The sequence below is a fragment of the Corvus moneduloides genome, chromosome 2 (genome assembly GCF_009650955.1).
Source record: "Corvus moneduloides isolate bCorMon1 chromosome 2, bCorMon1.pri, whole genome shotgun sequence".
Taxonomy (NCBI): domain Eukaryota; kingdom Metazoa; phylum Chordata; class Aves; order Passeriformes; family Corvidae; genus Corvus; species Corvus moneduloides.
Window position 1 is genome coordinate 4,551,312 of NC_045477.1, and position 26,323 is coordinate 4,577,634.

A 26,323-nucleotide genomic window follows, 5' to 3' on the forward strand; every position below is an offset into this window, starting at 1 on the left:
TTTTTCTCTAGCTCTTAATATCCTGCATAAAAAAGGTTTAAAAATTCCCCAGTACTATTTGCTTCTGATTCCTGCAGCTGCTAAGCTTAGTTTTGAGTAGAATTTCTCAAGTTTAAACAAAAGAGAGGCCACATTTATGGTGGGGGGCCCAACAGCTGCTGTGGGTCTTGTTGAAAGAGGAGAGTATGTAAGCGTGTATATTTATGTGAAAACAGTGAAGATAATTTGTATTTCTGTAATGTTTTTATGCCAATGGAACCTGTTAAACATCTTCCACTATTGACAAATAACTGTTTCTAGATTGAAAGGTAGCAATTGTTTAGAGATAAGAAAGAGAAATAGTTGCACAAACCCTGCATTGTATGATTATAAGAAGACTGCACACTTATTCCCTGTTGTCATTTAGCCAAAACCAGTTGCCTAATCAAGCATGAATTGGATTTTTGATTTGTTTTAAATGCTTACCTTAATTTCAGTTAATTTTTTCCTCAGGTGAGCATTAGAAACATGCAAAAGAGTTGTGTGTTGGTGTGAAGAGGGAGGAGAATAAAGGAAATGAAGGTACTTGTCACAGACCTTAAAATGTGGCTTCACAGTATTTTTATACTCATAAAGGGCATAACTTGATAAGTTATATTCTGTACAGCCACGCAAGAAAATACTGAAGGTGCTCTATAATTAAAAAGAACATTTCCAGAATGTGTGTAGTGATAAAGTCACAGAATTTTCCTACATATGCTGCAATGTAATTGGGGAAATTCACCTGTAATTAACAGGTGAAAGTGTTGATGATGCCAGAGAGAGTAGCTTGAGTAGCCTAAAAGAAAAGAAACATTGCTCTTCCTCCTTAAAATATGACATAAAGCAGTGGTCTCTTGAGTGCATTAACAACAACAAAAAAATCCAGACCAGATCATAAAGGCTTCACCAGGGAGGGAAAAATTGGACATTACAGATTCAGTAGTCTCAAAATTGAGCATTCAGAGGGTGTATTTTAACTTTCTACTAACAACTCCTTTATAGGTTTCCACAACCCCTGTTGCACTGAAAATTTTAAGACCATAGCAGGAAGAGGCAACTCCCAGTCGCAAAAATCCCTGAAATAATGAATAGAAATTTGTTTTTGCGCTGCATCAGGGCCTGTTTATAATCTCCTGTAGGAAACATGCACTCATGGCCGTGTTTGTCTTTGTGGTACTGCACAGGTGTCCCTTTTTGTGTTTGGTTTTTTTTTTTTTTTATTTGTTGCATGTGTCAGGGTTTCTATTTGCTCAATGCAGCTGCGAGGAGTAGTGACAGTCAAGTGGGTTTTCCTTGGAAAAGTAGTATTCTCATACACAAAGGGGAGCAGTTGTAGCAAGATCAACTTCTCTGTCTCCCTGCTGGGAGCTGCAAAGCAAGACCTGTAGTTAGACGCTGTCTTCTTTCCAGCTCTCCATTTGCTGGCAAAAGTGCAGGGCAGGCACTAATCCTCTTGGAATGCAGCCATTACCACTAAATAAGTATTAATTGCTGCATTCCAAGGGGATTAGCACAGTTGAGCCCAATTATAGCAAATCGAAGCTACACTGTAAGGCACTACAGTGCATTGAAATGCAGTGAAGCAGTGTAGGACTGTCAGTCTGCAACATTTTATCAATAAAAATTGTGGGCTTACATGCTATAAACAGCAGACCATTTCTTTTCAGTGTATTAGTCTCCTGTCTGAATGACATGCCTGGCTGGAGGCTACAGCTTGCTCACCAGTGAAAATTGTTGCTTTTTTTAACACCCATTATCTTTGTGTGAACATCTCCAAAAATGTTTTTAATACTTGTTGAGTTAGTTACGGCACTGCAAGCGTCACTCCCTGCTGGATCAGGGGCAAGGCTCTGCAGTCTGCCTGGATTCTCACATCTCTAAAGTTGGCCAGCTCCTCCACCAGGTGATGGAGGAATTAATTTTGCCTGCGAGTGCTAACTGTATCAAATAGGCTTAGGAGAGCTCCTGATAACCGACCTGTTCTCAATCCCAGCAGTCTGCAGTGATGATTACAGGCATATCTCTGTGGTAGCAATACAGGAGCCAGAGGGCAGTGTGTAGTTATATTTTTTTTTAATCCTCAGCTTGACTGTGGTGTGGGTTTGTTTTTTTAGTTTTCATTTATTTCCTGTTAAAACTGCAAACCCTGCTGCTTTTTTTTTTTTTTATAGTACAGTCAAAGCATAACCAGTAAGCATGAAAAGGGAATGCTTCTGGGGATGAATCAGCCCCTTGCATTAGAGCTGTTCCAGGATTTTTTGTGTCCAGAGAAAGGATGGCATATGGATGCACAGAACCAGCTGAATGTATGCCTTGCCTATTTTATGAAAGATCTTATCCTTACAGATAATGAGCTGCACCTTAACCAGCATTAAACACACTGAGTTGTACTTGGGGACCACTTCAGTTCCCTGACCCATTCTGTTTCAGGAACCACAGATCAAATACCGCAGTCTTCCCAGTGCAGGTAATTCTTGAAAATGTACTTTCCTCCACCCATATGTTTAGATGAAGAGTCGAATTTAGTCGAGAGCTTTTCTTAACACAGCAGGAAGGGTTTTATATTTCCGCTGTGGCCTTGTCTGTATTGAGAAAAATTGCTGCTGGTTCAGCTGAACAAGGGTTGGCATTCATTTCTAGTCCAGGGTTAACAAAGTCCTTACAACCTGACTGAAGTGAGTAAACTGAAACATCAGTATGGTTTTAACTGTTGTAGAAATGCATTTGCAAGATTGGCCAATGCACAATGTGGGCAGGAGGTGCTGAAGTTTTTTCAGTGCTGTGTAGCTCCTAAAGATGCAAAGACTAGAAGGCTGAAAAGAAGGTGATACTCTAAGCAAATCATTCCTCGTGGTAGAACTGCAAGCCTTATGAACAGAGGAAAGCTTTTTCCTAGAGAAGAGACCACTTCCCCTTTATCTTTTCCTGTACTACTTGTCTGCATGTGATTTGCATCTCCTGTGCCATGCTTGTTGTGAGAATAACTCCTAATACAAGCATGAGAGCTCTTCTGTATACTTTGATTATACTTGGATAATGATAAGCTCGCCTTAGTTCAAAAGCTGAGGGATAGGGAGGTGAGAATTTCTAGGGGCACTGTCATGCAAAGCCTTTTTCTGACTCTACCCACACTTCCAACTGAAGTCCATATACTCTATTTCTCTGACCTTTCCCTATCTAGACATCAAAACACACTGGCCCAACTGCTGTTCTCCCAGTGTGCCTACTGTTGCCATTAATCTCCCTTTCTTACACAGCTCTTCATTTCTTTTCCTTACCTTTGGCCTCAACTCTTTATTCAAAGTGATAATTTGCTGGCTTTCTGCCAGAGGGAGAAGCTATGATCAATAACAGGAGGAGACAGGGGTCAGTGGAATAGTGATGAGCACTGCCATCTGCTTCTCTGGAAACACCGTTACCCAAAAATATCAATAACTAGGATGATGATATTTTAGCTTTTGGATAAGGCATCAGTGAGATTTAGGCAGCCAGCAGTGAGAGCAGGGATCTTTTTCTGCTCACTAATTCCTTGTTTCAGCCAATCTTCTGTCACACAGAGAAGTGGACAGAAAGGACTTTATCCAGCTTGCATTGGAATATAGAACATGTACCTGAGCACAGCCTTTTCTGGGACTAATGACACCTCTTTCAGGTTCAGTGCATGGCAGCTCTCCTGGGCTGCTTTCTGCCTGTGGTGAGTCAGAGCCCCCCTCCAGCCTTTCGTTGGAGCTTTTGGGGGTAGAAGAGCCACAAAGAAAGCCCTCCCCAGGGCTGGGAGAGAGCAGAGGCTCAGCAGCACTGTCCAGGTACCACAGAAGGATATGCTGCACTATTACACCTGGTGCTAGACTACTGTTAGTGTCTAGTAATTTTGGTATTGACTGGCACAATATGTAATAATTATTAAATTAAAGGAAGAGACTGCTTTATCCATATGTTAGCCTTCATTACTCCAGACAGCAAGGTGATTAATTTCTTCCAAGAACTTCAATTTACTTTGCCTTCAAAAGACTATAAATCCTTACTTTTTGTGTGCAGCATAACTCTCATTCCGCCATACTTTTGGGAAATTGTTATCACCAGTTTCCGTACCTCCTGGGGATGCGCATTCCTCTTTCTTTTCTAAGAATTAGAAACAGGAGGAAAAAAAATGATGCATTGAGATGCTTTTACTTCCTCCTAGCCTAAGCTCTGATCCTCAAGTGCTTTAGTAGTATTACTGTTGTAAACATTAAATACTCAGTGATCTGTTGAGCCAGATGTATTTTGATGGGAGTGAGGCCGAGTTTTAGGCCTTAGGGTTCATCTAAGCTATATTTTCAAGCTTTTCTAATTCACAGTTGTCTAAAATGAACTTTTCTTTTTTATTTTATTAATAAAAACATGAAAATTTTTATTTGCCCATATTTTAAAATAGCACAATAATGTGAGATTTCTTACAAAGGGGGAGTTAAAAAGGAATACTATATCCTTACCAGTTTAGCCAGCTATATTGTTCAAGAGTGACTATAACTTACAGTTTTAAATTTCTATTTATGCCCTGTGCTGCTCTGGGAATAGTTGCATAGATCCCTTTTGAAGTCAGGTCAAATTTTACACCAGAAAAAGCAACCAGCAGCTGCTGAGTGGGGATGATCTAGGAACCATCAGACAAAGTGGAAAAAACCCCAACTCACTGAAAACCATCTTGCAGAGAGGAAAAGGATGAATAACAGCACCAAAGGAAACCCCAAACATCAATACCAAGAAGGCAAACCCCAGCCCTCAGAGGCTGTGAAGGCAGAGGAAGCCGGCAGGTGGACTCCAAAAGCCCTCATAGGAGGTGAGCCGCTTCCTGTGGCGGCTGCACATGAGCACAGCCCGTGGAGGAGCCTCTTCTCCTTCTCTCCCGTGGCCTCCACACCCAGCACTGTCCGGCCGGGCGAGATGAAGTGGAGGAGGATCGGGATCCTTGCCACCCTGCAGCTCCCAGCCACAGGTAAGGCAGGCTTTGGGTTTGCGAGGAGTTATCGTAAGGCTTTTTTGAGGAAAGGGTGCGATGTTTCTGTGGCGGATTCACCACCATTTTGGTAGCAGGAGGGTGTCTGTGTGAGCACCTCAGCCACGTCTGTTCTCCTGTGAAGGAGGAGCGGGACCTGCTGTGTTGACCTGGCCTGGGGTAAAGAGCCCCTCTGGAAGGCTGGGGTAGGGGGCTCTTCTCCTGCTGGAGTGGTGCCACAGCTGAACAGTAACTAAATAAAACTCTCAGCCTTCACCTGGGCAGCTTTCCTTGCGATATAAAAGGGGAAATTTGAGGCAGTGATGGAAAAGTAGTCACTTGAAGTGATCTGTGGGAGAGAGGCTTTTAATGGAGTGGGATGGCAGGTTTGTGGCCCGCAGCAGAGCCAGCAGGCGGGAAATGGGGCACAGGTGGTGAGCAAAAGGGCAGGGCCCTTCCCCTCATGTCCCTGCCTTCATGCTCATCTCCACTAAACACAGCACCAAATGAAGCCATTTCTTCCTTTGTGTATTTACTCCTGTGGTGCATAGGCCAGCCCCACTGGGGCACCAAGTGGAGCAGCTTCAGTGTGCACACATCTTTCTAAGCGACATTAAGTTCGAGAAGGAGGAATTTACTTTTGTAGGAGCATAGTAGATCAAAAGAGCAAGAAAATTTACATCTGGAGAAGGCCTCTGGTGAGGTCTGAGTGTGCCATAGGCCACATTTGAGCATGCATTAAAGCCAAACCCTCCGGAAGATTTTCCCCCACAATGTATACCCTGGCTGTACTTAACAAACCCTGCATCCTCAAGAGCTTTGGTGACTGCCACAGACATTTTACTGGAAAGTTTTCTGGGGATGAGAGGAGGGTTTTGCACATGCTAGTGCTGTGGAACCAGTCCTAGTGATTTGTGAGGTTTTTCTTTTGGGAGAATTTTGAGTAGAATTTTATGCTCTGTGGCAGGCCATGATTTCTGTTCGTCCTCCATTCAATCCCTGGGGCCTCTGTCCCTTCCTGATACCCAAATATGATCCTGTCCTTAAGTATACTTCTGATACTTAGGTTTTGTACCTTGCTCTGTATCCACAGATGCATGTAAGGCTACAAAGGTACGGAAGGTACTTTAGGTCAAAATCCATCTGCAAAACCACCTTTTTGCATTTCCTCCTTTTTAACCTGTCACACCATACCTGTAGTTCAGGCTCCTATTCGTGCATTTTCAGCAGAAAACTTCGAAAAATATGTAATGCAATTTGCAGAGGTCTCTGGTGCAAAGCTCTTGGGGTATTCATGCTCACAAAGAATAGATGGGGTCAAGTTTTGAACTGGATACTGTTGTCATTGTTTTGGAGATGGCTGCCTGTGGATTTGAGGGGAAGTATTTTATTTTGGTTGGATACCTGTAATAGTTTGAATTATAGTGGTATTTAGCCAAAGAGTGTAGGTAAAATAGAAGAAATATAAATCAAAACTTGTGGAGTTGTTGCCACATTACGGATACAAAATAGACAGAAACAAAAATGTAAGATCTGTCATTCATTTTGTTCGACAATGAGACCAAACAGTTGGGTTTTTCAGCTCAGAGCTGTGAGCAGAAAGAAAGATTTTCTGTTGCCTGGAGGGTTTTCAAGCTTTCTTAGAGTTGACTTCTAGGGAAATGAACTTTTATTTTTTTCATGAAACAAGCTCAGAGTGGACAGATTCAGTCAGCTGCATACCTTCTTTCAGTGAGTTCATTCCACTTCACTATAAAGTGTTTGTGCTTATTCTTTAAAAGGGCAGTTGAAAGATGCCACCGAGATTAGCACCGAGGAACTCGCAAAGCCCTTCTTTTTGATCTTTGAGTTCTGAAGTAAATATGTCAGGCATGAAAAAAAGTGTTTAAATGTAATTCTAGAGATGGGCCAATAATTCTGATGCAGACTTTGAATTTATTGACACCAGACCACAAATTTCAGGACGTTCAAATTTGGCCTTTGAGCAGTTACGGAGGGAAGGCATCTCACATTTTTACATACACATTTATACGTACATGTTTAATTGTCTTTATTTTCCCTCTTCAAAGGCACAAAAGTGTACATCTGGAAATTTAGCTGAGGTCTTCCTATAACCCCTCTGTTAAAAAGTCCATTAAAAGTAATAATTTGAATTTATGGGCAGATGACTTTGTTAATCATGTTGTTTGTTGAGGCATCAGAAGAATATTAGAAGACTTGTACCCAAATATCACAACTGAGATGGCAAAAATCTTCATACGGCTTACAGGGCTTTTGTTCTGAAGTATGCCAGGCTTCGACAGCAATAAAACAGTCCTGTGAGCAACACTGTAGATTTGCCCCCCTATTTTTTTTAAGGCTGATGAGATGATGCTTTGATTTGTACAAACACACACCACACGTGTGGATATAAATGTATGTGCAAGAGTTTAAGAACAGCCCTCCCCTGTTCTACACTTTACAGAGTCATTTTTCTCAGAATTGTCTGCCAAATGGAACTGGACAGTGCTCTGTTTTTAGCTAACTCTGTGGAAACTACAGCATGTCAGTCCTTACCAGATGTTACTTGCACAACTCATTTCCACACTGTTTTTCTGCTCTGCATATCTCTATCTTCTGCCCCTTGGGTGCCATGATGCCAGGAGCCTTTTTTTAGTCTGTTCAGGGACAGGTAATGGGTCCTAGCATTAATTCTTTTCTTGCCTTTCATCAGATGATTTAGCTGCTCTACAAATGACAAGATTTGTAAACCAGGAGTTGTTTACAAGCTTGTCTGAGGAATCCAAACAAGTAAATTCAGACTTCTTTCAATACCATCCCCGTGTCCTATGCAGTGTCTTAAGTTCTCAAGCCAAATTCTTGTTACACCTAGGGAGAAAAAAATTTAAAGGCTTAATTTTACGTGTTTTATTTCTTTTTTTCTCCTGCCTGTTCACAATGATTCATTAATAATTCATGGCAAAAACCCTATGAAATGGCAGAACGGAACAAAATGTAGGCAATGTAGCCTTTCTTTGTAAAGGGACATTTGTTGAGCTCTTGCAGTGCTGTGTTCAATTCTGTAATGCTTGTTGTAGAGTAAGTGCTTTCTATCTTAACCCTTCCAAGCAAAATTCCTAATCAGTGAAGTAACAAGTTAATGATCACATTCCTTCTGGTTTTTTATGTGCGCTAGATGGGAAGGATATACAAAGTACAGAAAGCTATCTGCAAAATATATTTATTTTTTTCCTCTGTGTGTCCTTCTTAAGTAAGACTATGTGGATAAAAAGCCAAAGTGAAGTTATAAAGGAGGTTCACTAGCAGCTTAAAAGGGACAAGAATTTGATGTACAAATGAATGTTCATGTGAGGAATGTTCTTGACAGCCATTTTTTGTTTTTCACACAAACTTGAATTGTGACTAGCATGATGAGTAAACCCATATGCAAGGGGAAAAAATGCATTAAAAATTACTTCATAACTATTTCCAAATTCTAACCAAACTCCCTTTAAAAAAGAAAGAAAAGTTCTTTTTGCATAATTGCAGACAACCATCAAATCCTCCTCCCCTTTTCCAATTCATCATGTATTTTAGTGTTTATATTATACGTAGAAATGTAAGATGCATCAGCTATTCTGGCAAGGTAACAGAGAACTTTTTAGGCTGGCATGAATAGAAGATACAACTTCTTAAAAATACTTAAAATGTGTATTCTGCTAAAGGTATCTACTTTGTCTGTGTGCATGCTAACCTCGTAAGTGTATTGTTGATTTTTCACTCTTCTGCGGACTTCGGTCAACAGATAAATTCAAGTTTTGCTGCTGATTTTTTTAGTGTTAAGAAAACAATTTATGCTATTCCAGAGCCTGTGAGAAGCTGAAATTTTGCAGATTTTTCTGATTTGTGCTGTTGTATAAGGTAATATTTTGAGACTGGGACTGAATACTGTTTTCTTAATTAAATTACGCTCTGGTCCTATAAATAATACATAGCATATTTAGCTTTTAAAGTGTGACAGTCCAAGTCAGATTTTTTTCAGGAAAGTAATGAAGACATTTATCTCCATTTTGCCTTTTGATTTATAACTTCATATATAACAGGTAAAATGTGCAGGCAAATGAAAATCTTGGTTTGCAGTTCTTCGATCTTCTCAGCCAAAGGTACAGGTCTCAGAAGACAGTGGAATGCTTCTGTTCAGCCCCAAACAGTGGACACATCCATCTTTGTGGAAGTTAGACTTCTTTCAGTCCTTTGGCAATATAACTATGCAAAAGAGAAGTAAAACCAGCTAGCTGCTAAGCCTCAGAGGTCACAAGCACTGGTGTCTGTGCTAGTTCTGCTTAAGGGATAGAAGCCACCTCAATTTTTGAACCATGTAGATTGGAAATACTTGAAGTCCTACAAGTTCCCTAGGAATAAAACAGCAAGCCCTTTGTGTATTTTGTTCTCAATCCGTCGTTGTACGTCTGTTGAGTCTTACAATGACAGCAAGTTTGGAATTTTCCACCTTTCTGTGCTTTTGGTATATGAGAGTATGTTAAACATGTACTTGTGGAGCCTGATGCTCCTCGCACTGTCTGGTCTATTTCTTTTGTAAGATGCATCTGTAGTGGAAACTTCACCTCTATCCTGACTCTTTCTGAGTAGCAGGCCATTCTTTTCAGTTTTTTATATTTTTAAGTGAAGGAGAAACCATAATGATAACACAAGTCTGAAAACTCAAACAACGCGGAGGTGAATATATTCCGAATTAGAATTTGATGGAAGCTGACAAGGGAGAAAGGTTGGAAATTTTTCAACAAAGGATAGAATAAATAGCAGCAGGACATACTGAATAAGCCTAGAGAGTGGCCAGTTGTCAATACTTGTGGGCTGTTTTGTCTGGGTTTTTTTAGGAAATCTCACGGTATATGATTTATGAACAATTCAAGCTGTCGTCTCAGGTGAAAATCTTAACTTTCACTGCAAATAAACTTTTCTAGTTTCCTAGTAAAGTTTTCTATCTCGTAAAGTTAACCTTGAAAATGCAAGCCTGCATGGCTTCAGGAACAATAAAAGAGCAAACTAGCTATATAATTTGTCACTTCTAATTTTTTTTTTTTTTTTTTTTTTTTTTTTTTTTTTTTTTTTTTTTTTGACAATTGCTATTTTGGCAGAGCGATAGCATGCTGCAATGCTCAATGGTTGCAAACACTAAAAATAGTTTCCTCATCAAAAAAAAAAGCACATGAAACATTTTGAACCACGGAACACTTAAAGAAGGTTGCCTAAGACCCCCCAAGTTTATATAACAAAAATAAATTAATAGATTTTATTATTTAAATCGGAGTAATGGTTTGAAGCACTTTTCTAATGGGATAAGATGCAACACGCAGGAAATTAATCAGAGAATACTAATTTGGGTGGTGTTTTATTTCAAGTAAGTGTACGCTGGCCACTGAATAAAGACCTTTGTAACTAAAAACCCCTTTTTCTGGCTGTTCATCCAAATTTCATACTGAGTTTGTTCCAGCCAAGAGCATGGGTGTTTTGCATTCATTTCACTTAGAGTGTTGCTGTCATCTGCATGATAGCCAAACTTGAAATAAACGGAGCCAAGTATTTATAAAGTGCTTCCCAAATAATAAAAGCACCAGTGTGTGTTGTAAATTCATTCCAATTCCCCATGGTGTACATCTCCTCACAAAGCAAACTGAGGCTTAGGGGAAACAGAACAGAAAAATCTCCAGTTGGTGACCACTGGATGGGTGGGAGCAAATCGAGGCTCTTTGCGTGGGCATGTGGGTTTTGGAGCAGGGCCCAAACTAATTGGGTACTTTGTTTTCAAAACACTTATTTTGAATTAGTTCATATAGAAATTCAGCTCAAACTAAGACTGAACATCCAGTATTTTACTTCAGATCAATCTAAAGCAAGAGTTTGGTATAGTCTGACAATGTCACTTTTTAAATACTCTCGGCAAACATCATTTCAGTCAGGGAGATAAGCTTCCTGATGGTCGATACCATGCATTCCTAATTATCAAATGTTCATTTTGTCACTCAGAAATAACTGAAGTTTTGAATGGCTCCTTTAAAAAATATATATAAACTGGATTCCTGAGCTGGGATCTTGCAGCTCACTATTAATACAGCAGAATTTTAAACCTTTGCAAGGAAAAATTGTGATGCATATCGTATTGTATAGCGTAGCCATAAAAGTACTACAACATTTGGTTGTTTCTTTAGTTGCATATCAGCAAGCTTCAGTCAGGAAACCCCATATCAAGTCTTTGGGAGCAGAAATAATTTCTGTGTTTATCCACTGTGTGTTGTTGCCATTTATGTTGTTTCCCATCCAGCCGTGTGAAGCCAACTCCAGGAAAGAAAGTCTTACCGGAATTATTTGGAGTCCTCTCACTCTCTTTTCCTCTTTGTTTTTCTCTCCACGATGCAAAGTTGAACAATGTCATCACTTTGGGCTTTTATGTAAGTAAGGTAATTTCAGCAGCACTTTGTTCAAGCATGCAGGTGCATTTCTGGAGGCGGCAAAAATAAAATAACATCTTACAAGTTGGATTAATAATCATTTTCTAAGGGAAGAAAGATGGGATACAGAGAGAGAGAAATACTCTTATTGTTGATAACTTCTAAAAAAAGTCTATACTATAGACAGTTTCTAAGAAGCAAACAAATAATTCTGTGAATTACTACAAGAATAGTTGCTCTGTTCATAAAATGTCATCCATATAGCAAATTAGTATCTTTGGATAATTTTGGAAAGAATGCTGTTTAAATTCTACACATTTTATAACAACTTGCTGCTAATTTTCAGGATTCATTTGTTGTTTTATGTTATTTTATGATTCGTTGCCTAGAGGCAAAATAGCTGAGTTAGCGTCCACAGGGGAAGTCATTCCGACAGACTCAGTCATTATAGACTAGAAACTCTTAAGGCAATTTGTAATAAAAAGATTTTCAAGAGAAGTGTATGGAAGCAGTGCTGTACGAGGCAATGTAAGTATACATTTTTCTGTTTGACTTTTTTATTATGACTTTTAATTTTCATATTTCTCAGGAAATTGAAAAATCCTTGCTATTAATACTGGTTCAGCACTTAATAGTCTGTTGGAATTTGAGGAGATACAAATGCAACACAACCAAAGTAACCCATGTGATAATTAACCAGAGGCTTACACTAGGGATAGATTTGACTTCATGCTTTTTTCTTTCCTGCATTTTTTTCCCCGTCATTTATCTGTCACATCTTCATTACTAAAGTGCTTCTGGTTCTTTCAGTCTCTTTCAGGACATGGAAATTCTCTGCCTAAATATTTTTGAGGGGTTTCGCTGATGAGTGGAGTAGGAGAACGAAGTATTTGCAGGTGGTAATCTCAGAATTAGTGAAAGCAAATGAGGAAACCTTTCAGAGAAGGAAAGGCAAATCACTATACCCCATCACTAGTTGCCTAATTTTTAACTTCTTGAAACTATTGATCTTTTAAATGTAAAACTGAGCATTCATGTGTTATGAGCATAACTGTAGCCAGCAAGCCAGAGAAGATAAACAAGGTTAAGCTGCCTGGATTTCAAGCAGAAGGTCAAACACCGTTCCAGTTACGTTAAAAAATGAGCCTCTAATATATGCCAGAAAGGCTTTCTAGAATTAACCCTCTCAGAATACGCATCTAAAAAGGAAAGAAAAGAAATCTCTAGATCTCTTTGGATAGAATTAGTTTTAATTATTCATTCAGTAGGACCCATTCTCATTTTTATTGGAGCAGGGAGGTGATGGGAGCTTCGCCTACCCACACCCCATGCTCTAGATGAGCAGAGTGGTGCAGGGAATGCTGATTCCCGGTGGCACAGTCCTGCATCCTGCTCCATTTGGGTCATGGCACAGATGGGTGGCCGTTCACTGCTGATGAGCTCTAAAATGCCCTTGTTTGAAAGCCCAAACCATCCCAAATTTTGGCAGATGGCCCCTATTTTCTGCATCAGGCTCAGTGCAGTTTGCTGACAATCTGTTATTTCTTTTTCTCCAGAAAATTATTCCTAATTTTATTGAAAATAGCACAACATTGTCCATTTTTTTTTTTTTTTAATACAGCAAGTTTGCAAGAGAACTTACAGTAATTTTTTTGAGGCTGTCTCGATTTGATCTAAGATTCTGATGAAGACTCTTTGTAACTTCAAAATGATGGTCTGCCCACAAAAGTCTGGAAAGAACTACAGATCTTCAACAGTTTTGCTGTTCTTTTTCCAAAATGGTTTGCCTAAAAATATAATGAAATATTCAATGTTGTGCCAACTGGGGTCATTAATTGACTTTCTTTTTAATTTCCAAAGTGTGATCCATTCAGATCACATCTCCGAGTTTCTCCTTGACTCAAATGTTAAAAAACCCAAAATTCTCTCACAAAATTACTTCTCTCTAGGAGAAGCAACTTTAATTTACCTTGTTTTGAATTCTCTCTTAAATTTCAGATGTCTCTACTATTAATGTGAACTAGGTAGAACTGTTTTTTTTTCTTCTCCTGTCTATTCATGCAGCTAAATTAATCTCTTTTTTTCCTAATAATTCAGATGCTATTTCGCTACTTGACTCAAAACTCAGCAGCACTATAATGCATTTGTCGCTGCTGTTAGCTACGTCTCTCCTGATGGAAAAGCAGCACTGCTTATTTTCAGGCTTGAGACTTTTTTTTTCTTTTTATAACTCTCTTAAAGAAGTTACAGATATGAACCTTCAGCCCTATCTTGTTGTAACATCTTTTCCAAAGTGTTCTTCTCTGATTTTATCTTTCTCAGCTGCAGAGAAGTAGCTAACAGGTTTGCCCCCTTTCTCTCTTGCTCTTCTTTTTACATCCTGAGCCAAATGTCTATTTGTTAGACATAATGGTTGTAGTAGAACAAATATCAGGTTTAAAACAGAGCTTAAAGGGAAGCAACTTTCTGCAAAATTTTGAAATATTTTAATTCTCCCCCCTGCTATCCTCACCCTTATTTTCCATTGGGGTAATCCAAACCCAATCCGAAGTATTTTTGTGAGATGGCAAAAAGTCAGTGAGCAGTTTGTGTTCTGCATTCGGGAAGAGGGAAATGCAGATTCAGCTCCTAATTCTGAATGATTTGGAGCAGGAGCTTGAATGGGACTCCCACATGCTAAGCCATTTGAGAGACTTGCTGATTTTGGTGAGAAATTCTAATGGAGTCTAGAAAGATTCCTCAGTTAATGAGCCATTAGAATTTCTCCCGGGAAATATTCCTGATGAGCTTGATAAACCTATGAAAAAAAAATAAAATTTAAATTTCAGCCTCAGTTGTACTATTTTACAGAATCAATTTAATCCTTTGCAATCAGTTAATGGGGTATGTGTATCTAAGAGCTTCTCCATCCACCCTGGCAAAAATTATTGTGCTCTCTTTAGTAGCAACTGTGTTCCAGCACGACCAGAATCACTGAGCAGGCTCCTGCGTGTGAGAGTCTCTGCAAAACGCTGCACAGAGGTGGGGCTGTTCCCTCATGCCTGGGTATATAAAAATAGAATTAACATGAGGTCTGGCAATATATGCTTATATATGGATGGTTCTGCCACTGCTGAAACCACATCTAATTATACAGGCCTGGAAGATTCGGAAGAAGGCTACCAAATCTTAAAGATACACGGGGATGTGAGGGATTCAGCAACACGAAATGCAATCAGCAGAGGCAATCTGAGAAAGCCCAGCACATGTGCTGACCTTTCCTGAACAGAAGGATTATCTGGAGCCTGAAAGGAGGGCTTCAGGTATTCAAAAAGATCTGGCAAGCAGCATCACCTCTAGATGTGCTGTAACTGTGATGTGGAGATGGTAATTAATTTCTGTTGAACTTTCCCCTTCTAATTAGTTCACGGCAGTGTTTTAATAAATGCCACTTATTTAAGCATAGCTAATTTAAAACTAATTTGGCTATCTTGCTTAGGCAGCTGCCCAGTGGTGTCAGCAGGAGTTTTGCTTCAGACAAACTGCTTGGGCATTTACCCAGCTGCTCAGCCAGACTTTTGCAGCTCACACAAAGATCTGTGCTGAAGGGAAGGTGCTGTTATCAGATAATTGGAAACCAATTTACTGATGTTTTTGTGAGCTGCTGCCTCCTCCATAAAGACTGCAGTATATGCCAACGATTTGGAATGGAGAAAGTTTCTCATTCTGTGCCTTTGGATTCAGTGGGGTCTTCACCTCTTTTGATGATTTAGGGTCGTAGTGTAATAAAAACATGGCAGTGTTCAGCATCACCATACTTAGAAGGTATCTTATACACAAGGAAATGAGTGCCTATAAGTAGTTATATTATCTGGCATTTATTTGTGAATTTGCATATATAAATGATTTTACAAAGCAGTTTTAATGAGAGCTCCAGTTAAAAAAGGTATAATTGCTAAAGCAGTTTTGTTTTGAGGTTTTCATCTTTCTTTAACTCCTCATTATCTTATTTTGTTGTAGTTCTGATTACTTTTAAGTATCTTCTGGTGCTTTTTAATCCATCTGATTAGGAAGATGGCTATTAAGATACTAAGAAAAATCAGTATGAATGAAATGTAACATTTTTAAATCGGGCAGTTTGAACTTTGGGATCTTTTTTGAAGGATTTGTAGATAATTCTGACAATTCCAATCATCCTCAATGGTCTTTCTCCCCTTAGTGAAACAGTGCTGGTTTTTAGATAAAGCGAGAAAATGGGAAAATGGGGTTGTGGGTTTTGTATTTTCACTTGCGGTTGATGATTTACTCTGCAACCTTTAGAAAACCACTGGAATGTGTGTAGGCTTTCCAATAAACTGGAACTGGATCAATCAATTCCAGTTTAATCGAAATGGGCCACACTGTTGCCTTTTTTTGTTAACTGTGCATTACTTACCTGGTTGCCAACACACAAATAACACTTAGAAAGTGTTAAAACATGAGGTCCTGAAGACCCTATATGGTATTTTAGAATTTGATTAATCAATACAGAGGTTTATTTGCCTATTTCATGATGGTGTTTTGAAAGCTGAGATCTATCAAGTATCCTTTAGATCCTCCAATGCAATGTTTTATATATATAGTAAGTAAGAAAATCATATATGGAAAACTAAAATAGTGCCTGCATTTAATTTGCTGCTACATCCACACACACAGTGACACTTCCTGCTTACGGGACAACCTTTACTTGCCTTAGGAAGATGGACAACACTTTCCCTTCCCACTGTTTAAAAAGCCTTAGTAATTCAAGACTCGAATGGATGAGAGTAACAAAAAAGTAAAGATCAGTTATGGGTGTGCTGTTCGCCTTCCTCAAGTGGGGATAGAGAGGAAAAAATAATGCCTCTGTGTTATTTCACACATACAAAGCATCTGTAGCTCTTTAGGAAATGTGCTCTAGAGCCAAAGAACATTTATAGCCCTCCACACAACACACACATCTGTCACAGCTCTTAATGTGATGGTGTTTAGCCTGGTTGGCAACTGAATGTTGTTGTTTAGAGACAGCCTTACTGGGATAGCAAAAATACAAAACCAGTGATTCTACCTACCTCTTACTCCTACAGAAACACCTGTGCTAAGACCTGATGATTGTGATGTCCATATATCTCATTTAGGCTAATTAAAATCTGTGCTATTTTGAATGGGAGTAGTTCTTGCTATTTCAGCAGGTGTTGAAGCTCCGCTGTCAGCTGTCTGTCTGCCTCCCCCTGCATGCTGCTTTTCTCCCAGGTAGCTCCTGGCTGCTGAGGGTTGCCCTGTGCATTAACTATTAACCAGGCATCAAGGCAAGGCCCTCCTTTGAGGGTTGAGTGCAGTTTATGGGCTCAGTGTATGCAGACTCTGTTGAGTCAGGCACCCAACAGAGCACCTTGGTCTTGAACTCCTTCCTCTCGGGCTGCTGAGAAGGGAAGTCGCCTGAGGGGAGCTGTATTTCAGCAGAGCTCTTGTTCTGCCTGCTTTGGCTTATCCAGGGTAATACCTGTAATGGGGCTTGGAAAATGCTCCATACCTGGCACTTAGCTATTTTCTGTGTCATGTGTGTGAACCAGACAGGCGTGAGCTTGACTGAAAGCTACTCCAGATTTTCTTTTTTTCCCCAAGCCTTTCAGTCTTGGGGTCTTGAGCTGAGAAGAAAAAGTGTGAAGTATTTGGTGATAGAGCCCTTAAGTCAAGTGGCACTTTGAATGGAGTTTACATATAATTAGTCAAAACATTGCCTCTTCAACATCTGTTTGTAGCATGTAAAAGGACACCCACTTGAGTATTCATGGAGGGGATGATTGCTGCCTAAAATACACTGGGGGAGAGAAGATGAAATGAAAAGGAGAATACATGTTATTAAAAAAAAAAAAGCTATAAACTGATTGCTGAATTACTTCAGGAGGACAACAAGAAGAATTTACACTATCCAAATAGCTTTGGCACAGGGCAAAGTGGGTAAAACCCAAGTCCTTACTTGGGAACAGTTTGCCGAGTTTATGGAATGGACTTTTTCAGATGGTTGGCTGTAGGAGGCCAAGTCTGCCAGGGAGACCTTCCTCAGCCCTAATCTGTTCTAATTTATGCATTTGAGAGGTTTGATAATCCCATTACAGAAGTGTTTATGTTAATTTAATGGCTATGTTCACATGTGCTCTTTGGTATATCAGCATGAAAATGTGCTCCACATCTATTCTTGAAACCATTTTTAAATGTACATTTCACGAAGATCAAAGATGATCTTCAGCATTTGTTTACTGCACCCTGCAGATGTATTAAAATTATAAAATCTATTGATCATCTTTCATCTTTTATCAGATAAACAGCAGTTTTCTGTGAGTATGTGAAGTTCTACTATTAGATACATGCAGTCCAAGGTGGAGGGAATAATGTTTTCTCAGCAGGTGCCAGGAATAATGGAATACTTCTTTTTTTAATCTTGGCATTACTGTTTCAAAGGCAGTGAGGGCTATTGCTGCAGGGACCTCCTCTGTCCTACTTCTTCCCTTTTTACTACCTGGATTTTGTGCTTTCTAATCAAATGGTGTGGGTATGTCTTCCTAGTTATTTACCTCCCCACCATCTGAGATTTATTGTGATATCTGTAATAGTAAATGGTTTGAAAGATGCAAACAGAAGTTGGGAAATCCAGAAATGCGAATTCATAAATATCTTCTTAATTTCATTCTATTTGACTTTCTCTGGCCATGCTACTTGTATATCCCTGGATGTTCTCCTATACACACGTTTCCTATATAAGAAAAAAAGGCTTTGTGTATGTGCCTGTCACGTTTTAGAACTGCATTATTGGAACTTAAGAGCTGGCAAATTTCCTGTCTTTAAAATATTGAATTTGTTGAATGACAGGAGTAACACCTTTGATATTATTTGAGAGATATACAGCCTTCCTGCTATAAGAAAGATTTGGTTAAAACTGCTACTGCTTCAAGAGCATTTAAAACTGTGAGTGGAGAAAGGAATAGTACAGATCCTTTTAATGGAATTGTGAGATGCAAGTTGGTTCCCCCTCCCTGTGTAATCCTTTCATGTAGAGGGTCTCTGAACTGTCAGTAGTGTGGGAAGAGCAATGGTAGTTGCAACTGAATTTAAAGAAAGGGCTTTTCAGCAGCCGTCCTGCTCAGGTTCATCAAACAACGACAGACATGAATACGTTTAATTCCTGAATTTTTGTTGCTGATGACCTTCTTAGCCAGCTTACAGGTATGAACATAATACAGTTCTGTGACACGCAGGTTCTAAAATTTACATCAAGCCCCAGTTTTCTGAATAAATGGTCTGAAGTTTCTGGCATGGCAGTAAAACTGCCTGCGCAGTTACCACTGAATACAGACAGCTTGCCTGTTGAACTCGAAATTTAAGAAAGAACATAATGTTATATTTAGATACTACTTCAATAAAATGTCTGAGTTCATGACAGGAGATATCTAGAGAGCTGATGACAGCCATGGCAGTTCTGTCAGCTCCAGAAAGGTGTTGTGATGGCTTGTTCTCTTAGGGGATAAAGAAGTCAGGACAGCAAACCATTAAACCAGCACCATACATCTAGGAGGCTGTGTGTATGAGAGTGAGACATACTGGAGTGCAAGGAGCAGACAACTCCAACTCTTTGTGCCCTCTCATAAAGGAAGAGTAGGGGTGATGCTCTGCTATAAGGAAATAGACCTTTGATGTGTCTTTTTTGGTCAGAGAGGCCTGTTTGTGTTGCTTATCCCAAGGTGTAGGTCATTGACTCAGTCACGTTCCTTCTTCTCCAAGTGAAGTACTGCTGGTGCGTGGATTGTGTGAACTCATGGGAGGACAGAGGCCTCATAACGCTGTTCAGTGTGTGAGACGTCACCTCCACACCTAGCATTGCGTATCAAAAAGTAGCTGTGTGACTGCTGAAATTAGTCTAGGTTGGCTACACCAGACTTTTGACCCTTGTCAGCACCTCAACAGGTATCAGTGTTGCAGTATGAATGGAACATCTCCTGAAAGCATCACCATAAATGAACTCTTGTGAAAGAGACAGAGAGAAGCCATGGTGCAAATTAGTTAAGCTATACTAAAATTAGCTTCTTGATAGTTGACATTACAGGGAGTCTAACACGTTTCGGTCTTGCACTGCAGACAGGACTGTGATTTGTGTCTTTACCTTATCCCTGAATTATGTGTTAGCCTTTGGTTTTGGCTGGGCTGTAACGTGATTTGGGAATGTGGCTTGACCATCTACATTGCAGAATAAATGATGTTCCCAGCATGTTTGAACAATTAATCTGATGAATACCTTTCCTTCCCCCAGTGAAGGCTATTTTTAATCTTTTAATGAATCAGCACTTGCTACTCATCTCATTGCTTTCATTAATCTAATGATTTCCTAGAAATTGGAAATACTTCATAACCTGTAATAGGTCCTCACACTCCTCTCCTGAAGTAGTATGTTCTTGTAATTTCTATTCTAATGGGGTAAATCAATGTGCAGAATGGTTAATTGTCTTTCAGAAAGTCTCTGTCAAAGCCAGCAACAGAACTCCCAATTGCTGTAACCATTAAATATGGTATCTTTCCAAGTTTGAATTCATGATGATCTAATAGAATGGCAAACTAGACCAGAGCAGGCAAGAAACTATGTAAAAGTATATTTCAGGAGCTTTGTTCATGAGCTTTCAGCTAAAGCAAGGGGAAGTTGTTTCATGTTGCTGGTTTTGCACAAAAACTGCTATATAAGTAGAAACTCATATTACGATAAGAAAAATAGCTCCACACAAGCCATTGCAACAAGAATGAAAAGGAATGGAAGATAAATGCAGTGCTGAAGCATGTAGTAGATGAGTTGTAAGATACTCTACGTACCTTTACAACCACCAAATCGAAAGAGATTTAAAAATCATCAACCAAAGCCAACCTGATTGACAGCAAATGAGTATCATGTTGAGCAGGGAAAAGCCCAGACACAGCAGTATGACACAGAATTTGGTTAAAAATCCATTTGGTGACTCATAATAGGATGCTGGCAAAGCTGAAATTTTACTAAATAGTAGAGTCCAAAATGACACGTGCAATGAAGATAAGGAGTAAATGAGATACATCAGTGAGGATTTAGGTTAAGACAGAAAGGGCTTGGAAAGGGAAGTCTTAACTGATATTAGATACAAGGTTTGATTCTGGTTGTTAAAATGATACTCTCAATGATACTATCCTTGTTACTGGGAATGCTATAGATGTGCTGGAAACCACAAGGCAGCAGCATTTTGCTTAAGCAACCATCTATTGGATGAAAACAGCAAAGTTGGCTTTACCTTGAAGGAGCTGGACGTGAGCAGCCCGTCGGGCTCTCGTCCCGCCGCCATGGCGCAGCCCCGGGCGCGGGGCCGTGAGGGCGGCACGGGGTTTCCCCAGCCCCTGCTCAGCCTCGCTCCCATTGGCTGCTCTGTGCTCCCTGCGCGGGAAGGGCCCTCGGGCCGGCACTGGGAGAGTTCCTGGGCAGAGCCCCGGCCGCGGCTGGGGAAATGAGCAGCGCTCAAACACCTACCAACAGCCCCTCCCTAGAGACTGCCTTCCCACCGGACTCCTGGTTTGGTATAGGTGTGTTACAGTATCCCCGCTGTAACATTAGCTGACATTTGAAGGGGAACAAGATGAAAATAACCTCCAAAAGCACCCACCATGGATGTGTTGTTCTGTAGTGAACTGACAGAAGGGTGTTATGGCCAGAAGGGAAATCTTGCTTTGAGTCTGTTTTTCCCTTGAAAAGGCAATACTACAACTGCTGCATTAAATAGGAAGTTTCAGTGGAGAAAGTGCATCCATCGACCTTCATGATTTGTTTCTTATTTCTAGCAACATTTTTATAAAGAAATACTTTTTGTTGTTGTTGTTTCCAAGCAAAATACATATGAAAATCAGGAATAAGGTCTTGAGTTCCCAGGGGATTGCTGTGAGACTGGACAGTGTGTCTGCATCAACCCAGATGTCTGTCCTGGGATTACTGCTGGCTAGGCAACCCTCAGGTGGGCTGCTACTGATCTTAGCAAAGCAGTAGGATGATGAACATTTGACTGCCTCAAAATGTTGGTATCTGTAACTGGAAAGGTATGTAAATTTAAAATAGCAGGGGTTTTCCAAGGTGTTGAAAAGGAATGGGGAGAGTGGGTGGCAGAGGAGCTACCATAAATTTTCTCCAGATACAGAGGCTGAAGATGTTTTGAATTCTTCCCCTTTAGACCTGCCTTAAGCTGAGGACCAGAATCAGAGGGGCTTTCAGGAAAGCCGTGTGTGGGTGTAGAAAATGAAAGCATGGTAAGGCCACAGTCTTCAAACTCATGCAGGGAGTAAGTTCAATAATGTCGTGGGGTCTGAGGTTGTGATGTTAATTTTACTCTTGTACAGGAAAACCATGGTGCCTGTCACATTGCTGGTCATCGCATGATGCTGTCACATGGCTTTCCCATTTGTGGTGCTTTTGGATCCAGGGCTGTCGCTCATCTGCCACATGAATGTCAAATGGCCATTGCCCGTTTCTGTGCCTGTACCCCCTTGTTGCTTGTTTCCTTGGGTTCTGATTGTGTTGCACCTCGTACAGTGTATTAATTAATGCACTAATTGAAGCTAGGATTAACCAGAAACACAAGTCTCTGCAGGTCTGAGGTACATGCAGCCTTTTGAGGACAGCTGCTATATTGAAGCAGGTGCACGGGTAACGCCATAAACAGTATCATCTAAAACTGCAGTGATTGATAGCTGGGTCTCAAGACTATTTAATGATTTACAATGGCAATCAAGTTCTGCTGTTATCATTTTATGGGCACTGAACATTCATCAGTGAGAAACACAACCCTTATAGCAAAGCAGGTTGCTATTGGGAGTTTCACGTGGAGGTCAGCTGGATAGCTGAGTACCTCTGTCAAAAGCCTCTGGGTGATTTAAAGTAAGAGAGCTTTGTGGGTTTGGTTTGGGTTTTTTGTTTAAAATTTTCTGTCCATCTCCAGAGACAGTGGTGTTTTCTCACAAGAGCATCTTAGAGACTGTGTCTCTTCCACTGCTGACTTGTTTAGGGTCACAGAGGTGCTTCAACACCGAGACCGTGACTCCTTTTGTTTTCAATGTTTCTGTGCGCTCCTTCTGAAATGTGCAAGTGTCGGGCTGATTTCCCCTCAACTCAGCAGAAAATGCTAGCACTGCTGATCTCTGTGACAGAGCAACGGGTGACAAACTGCCTTGTCATTTCAATCAAAGCCACCCACACTTGTCATTAGGTTTATCCAGGGTTAAACTGTTCATTACGCGCCAGCCTGGCTGCCAGGGGTGGCTGTTTTTCTTAATCTCGTGTCATAACTGTTGTAGGTCGGAGGCGGGGATGGAGGCACCTGCTGGCTCAAGTGACAGCTTTATTCTGGGAGCTGCAGACTCAGCTGAAAGAGAAAACAAATGGGGACACGTATTAGTGGGCCTGCAGTTCACAGGGATAATGTGTTTTGTCAAATTAAGAGTTTGTTTAAACGAAGTTATACAGCAGTTCTCATCTCCTACTTCCTGTATACCCTAAATTTGGACTTCTGTGGAAACTCTGGTTTTCTATAGGTCTCTTGTATCCTTCTCTCACATTAAACTGCTTTTTAGTGTTGTTGGGGTTTTCTTTTCCTTTTTTTTTGTTAAGAGTCCTTGATGTTTTAATTTTAATATATTCAACAAAATTTGCTACGAATTCTTATTCCAGGCTTTTGGTTAAAAAAAGGCAAACATATAAGAAGAGATGATGTGGACTCAGATAGTGTAACCTATTTCATATTGTAACAGCACCACTCCAAATACATTTTATTTTTATTCTTATTTTTGTCATGTTATGTCTCTGGATTACAAACTTACTTTTCTTCATCTTGGCCTGATAGGGTTAGGGCAATACTGTTCGGTGCCTTATCTCTTGGAAGTGGGAATCTTGTTTTGAGTCTGACACTGACAGGCTTTGCCTACCACTTACTACAGCTAAGTGGAAATAAAGAGTATTTTGAAATTTTTCATTATGTACTGTGCTATTATTTGTAAAAAGCCCACCTGTGCTCCTGAGAGACAGCTACTCCCTGGATAGCTAAAGGAGAAAAGAGTAATTATTTTAATATTTATTTTTATCCCAACCACTGGAAAGAAAATGTCTGCATTTGAGTTATTTTAAGTAAATACTCTATGATGGCTTTTTTTTAATATGATAACATTTACAGGTGCATTAAAACTTTGATTTAATTTTCATAGTATGTTCAAGTACTAGGTATACTGCATGTGTATTTTTTTATAACTTAAACTACCTAAATTCTGGCAATACTGCCAACTATTCATTGCTAATGGATAACTTTAAATGACCCAAATATCCTAAGCAATTTCAATAACCCAAGCTTTAAACCAATATAACTTATTAAAGCATGTTTTCTTATTTCCTCCTGGTTTAATCAACCCTATATAGATGAAGAAGCATTTAAGGTAAATATATATAATTATGTGTTATAGTATCTTTATTATATATCAATTTTATTTTATTTTTAATATAACATCGATATATAAAATACCTCAATATGCTGCATGCTAAAAATAAGTGTATTCTAACAATGTTGAGGCTTTCCAAGAGAATATATAGCATGCATCTCAAACTTGGGCTCTGGGGCAAGTTTTTATTATTATGGCCATTAAAATAAGGAGTTCTTTTCATACAGAAAAGCAACATCAATCGTCTGACCTGCATCTTTCCCTCAGCACTCTGAACAAAAGCTTTTATCACCAAAGTTTCTCTCTGCTTGCGGGAATGCAGCACAAGTTGACTGGGATAGTTTTTAGGAACTTCCTAAAATTTTTCAGTCAAGTACCTGGTTTGTTCAGATCCCTTTTTTATTAGGCAGAGCAGGTGAATCTTTTGCCTGACACAGTGAGGGACATGGACCTAGACCTTCCATTTGGGATGGATAAGAGCAGTGAGACCTCAATGCTTGCACAGAGTCAAGCCCTCAGTTTTTACCTGGGATTTTGTGGTGGCAGATGGTTTGAGTTTGGTTGGAATTTATTACTGGGTGATTTAAAATGGGAGAGCTTTCCTGTGGGATGTATGTGGAGTGGGGAGAAAGGGTAAGATTAAAAGAAGGGGAGGAGAGAACGAGGCAAATGTTCTGTCAAGGTTAGGCTACTTGCAGAGACAGCCGAGGTGAGAACAAAAGGGAAAGCATCAGAGGGTAAGCAGCAAAGCATAGGGTTAAGGGGAGAATTATAGGTATGATGGCCCAGTAACTTTCCTTTGTATCACCCTTTTCATGTTAGAAATGATCCTGGGAAGCCAAGCTGTGGTTCAGAGGCAAGATGCAATTCAAACACTGCTTTGATTGTGACCCGTAAGGCAAAGGTAGAAATGACCTTCCTAAAGTTTTGCTTACACAGATGAGGACGAGCACAGAATCCTAGAGAGAGCTCTGGATTCATCTCATGAGGGTTGTGGTGGTTGAATCTCACACAGCATGAAGCTGTGATAGCAGTACCTCCCCTGCAGGTGAGTACATAGCTTTGGATAAACATCTACCTTGTTTGTCCATCAGAGCTGTCCACACCAGGGTTTGTTTTCCTACCTTTTAACACTTTGTGTCCTCAGGTATTTCAGTTATCCATTGCTTGCACCTAAGTAATCCTTACTATTCCTTCACTGACTGCTAAAATTTGGATTGAACCATTACAGGGTCAGTTCTGTGCATGGCACAAGAATAGCAAATGTGCTGCTAATTCCCCAGGAACAGGAAGAGCAGGGATCAATTACAAATCTGTTCATGTTACACCTCATTGGGCTGAAATATTTCAGGATAAATTCTATGGGAAAAACACAAGAGAGGAATGTAGAAAGAAAGAGAAAATGCGAAGTAGCTTTACCAAAGATTATGAGGATAACTGAACTGATTACTTGGTAAATTATTATCAATTATCTCCACAAAGGAATGGATGGTGGATTTATCTGAATCATTTTTGCTGGTGCTACACAGAACAGAGAGGAGGGAAGGAGGTATTGTATAGGTCCTGTAAACGGTACAGTGAAGCTCACAAAAAAGTGTCAGTAGGAGGTGCAGGTGAAAATTTGGGTCTGAAGAGATGATTAGTAAGGATCTGTAAGAACTGATATGGATATTGCTATTTAATATCATATTTAATAACAATGGCAGAAAAATGTAGGAGTATGTGAATAAAACCTGTAGATGACACTGGCTAGGAACATATCTTCAACACAGAAGCAGTCTTCAATATCAGAATTTCATGGACATAAAATAGACATATGATAACTCATCCAATGTGTCCCATTTATCTTTGTTTTAAAATTCCAGAATACGACCACCTTATTTCCCTGTAGATTATGTCCTTAGAGTTAACCAAACAGTGGTAAACTGCTTAGCTCATGGGTTCCCTTCCCTCCTGTCAGAAGTACAAGAAAAAATTAGATGTAAGTTGGTATCTGAAGTTCAGCCAAAGTTTGCACCAGCTCTAATGATGTTTGAATTCACTGACTGCTGGGTGAATTACACAATTCTTAAACTTTTTAAAATTGAATACAAGTATTGTGGTGCTTTGTATCCTTAGCTATGTTTTAGTCAATAATAAGGCATTCAGGTCAGTGTAATTCAGATATGTCAGAGATCTCATGTTTGCTGCTGTGCCACCTTCTGCCTCAGTAAACAAGAGATCATCAATGTTTGCTTTTTAAAACAAAAACAGGGAAGTGTGTTCTTGTGTTTTCCCCCACTTCAAGCCCATTGCCATTTTAACCCAGATTTCCATGCCCTGCTCAGTGTTACCCGTAGTGATTTTTATTGGGTGTATCACGTATTCATTTACCTTCAATGTGTTTTAATGCCTTCAAAAG

General features: G+C 39.8%; 1 protein-coding gene and 1 long non-coding RNA gene across 3 annotated transcripts in view; one reads left to right on the forward strand and one right to left on the reverse strand.

Annotated features, from left to right (window-relative positions):
• Positions 1-4,493: 4,493 nt before the first annotated feature.
• The window catches only part of CD247 (CD247 molecule), a 51,280-nt gene continuing 29,450 nt past the window's right edge, over positions 4,494-26,323 (forward strand). The window contains exon 1 of one of the 2 annotated variants that reach the window (XM_032096211.1): positions 4,494-4,999. In XM_032096211.1, the coding sequence (XP_031952102.1) occupies positions 4,726-4,999 (274 nt within the window). In that variant the 5' untranslated portion in view covers positions 4,494-4,725. The remainder of the gene's footprint in view (positions 5,000-26,323) is intronic. The other variant, XM_032096220.1, reaches the window with a different exon arrangement.
• LOC116437902 overlaps positions 5,277-26,323 on the reverse strand; it is a 38,987-nt gene continuing 17,940 nt past the window's right edge. The window contains exons 2-4 of the long non-coding RNA XR_004237527.1: positions 20,748-22,859; positions 11,357-11,498; positions 5,277-9,244 (exon numbers count right to left, since the gene is read on the reverse strand). This is a non-coding gene — a long non-coding RNA (uncharacterized LOC116437902). The remainder of the gene's footprint in view (positions 9,245-11,356; positions 11,499-20,747; positions 22,860-26,323) is intronic.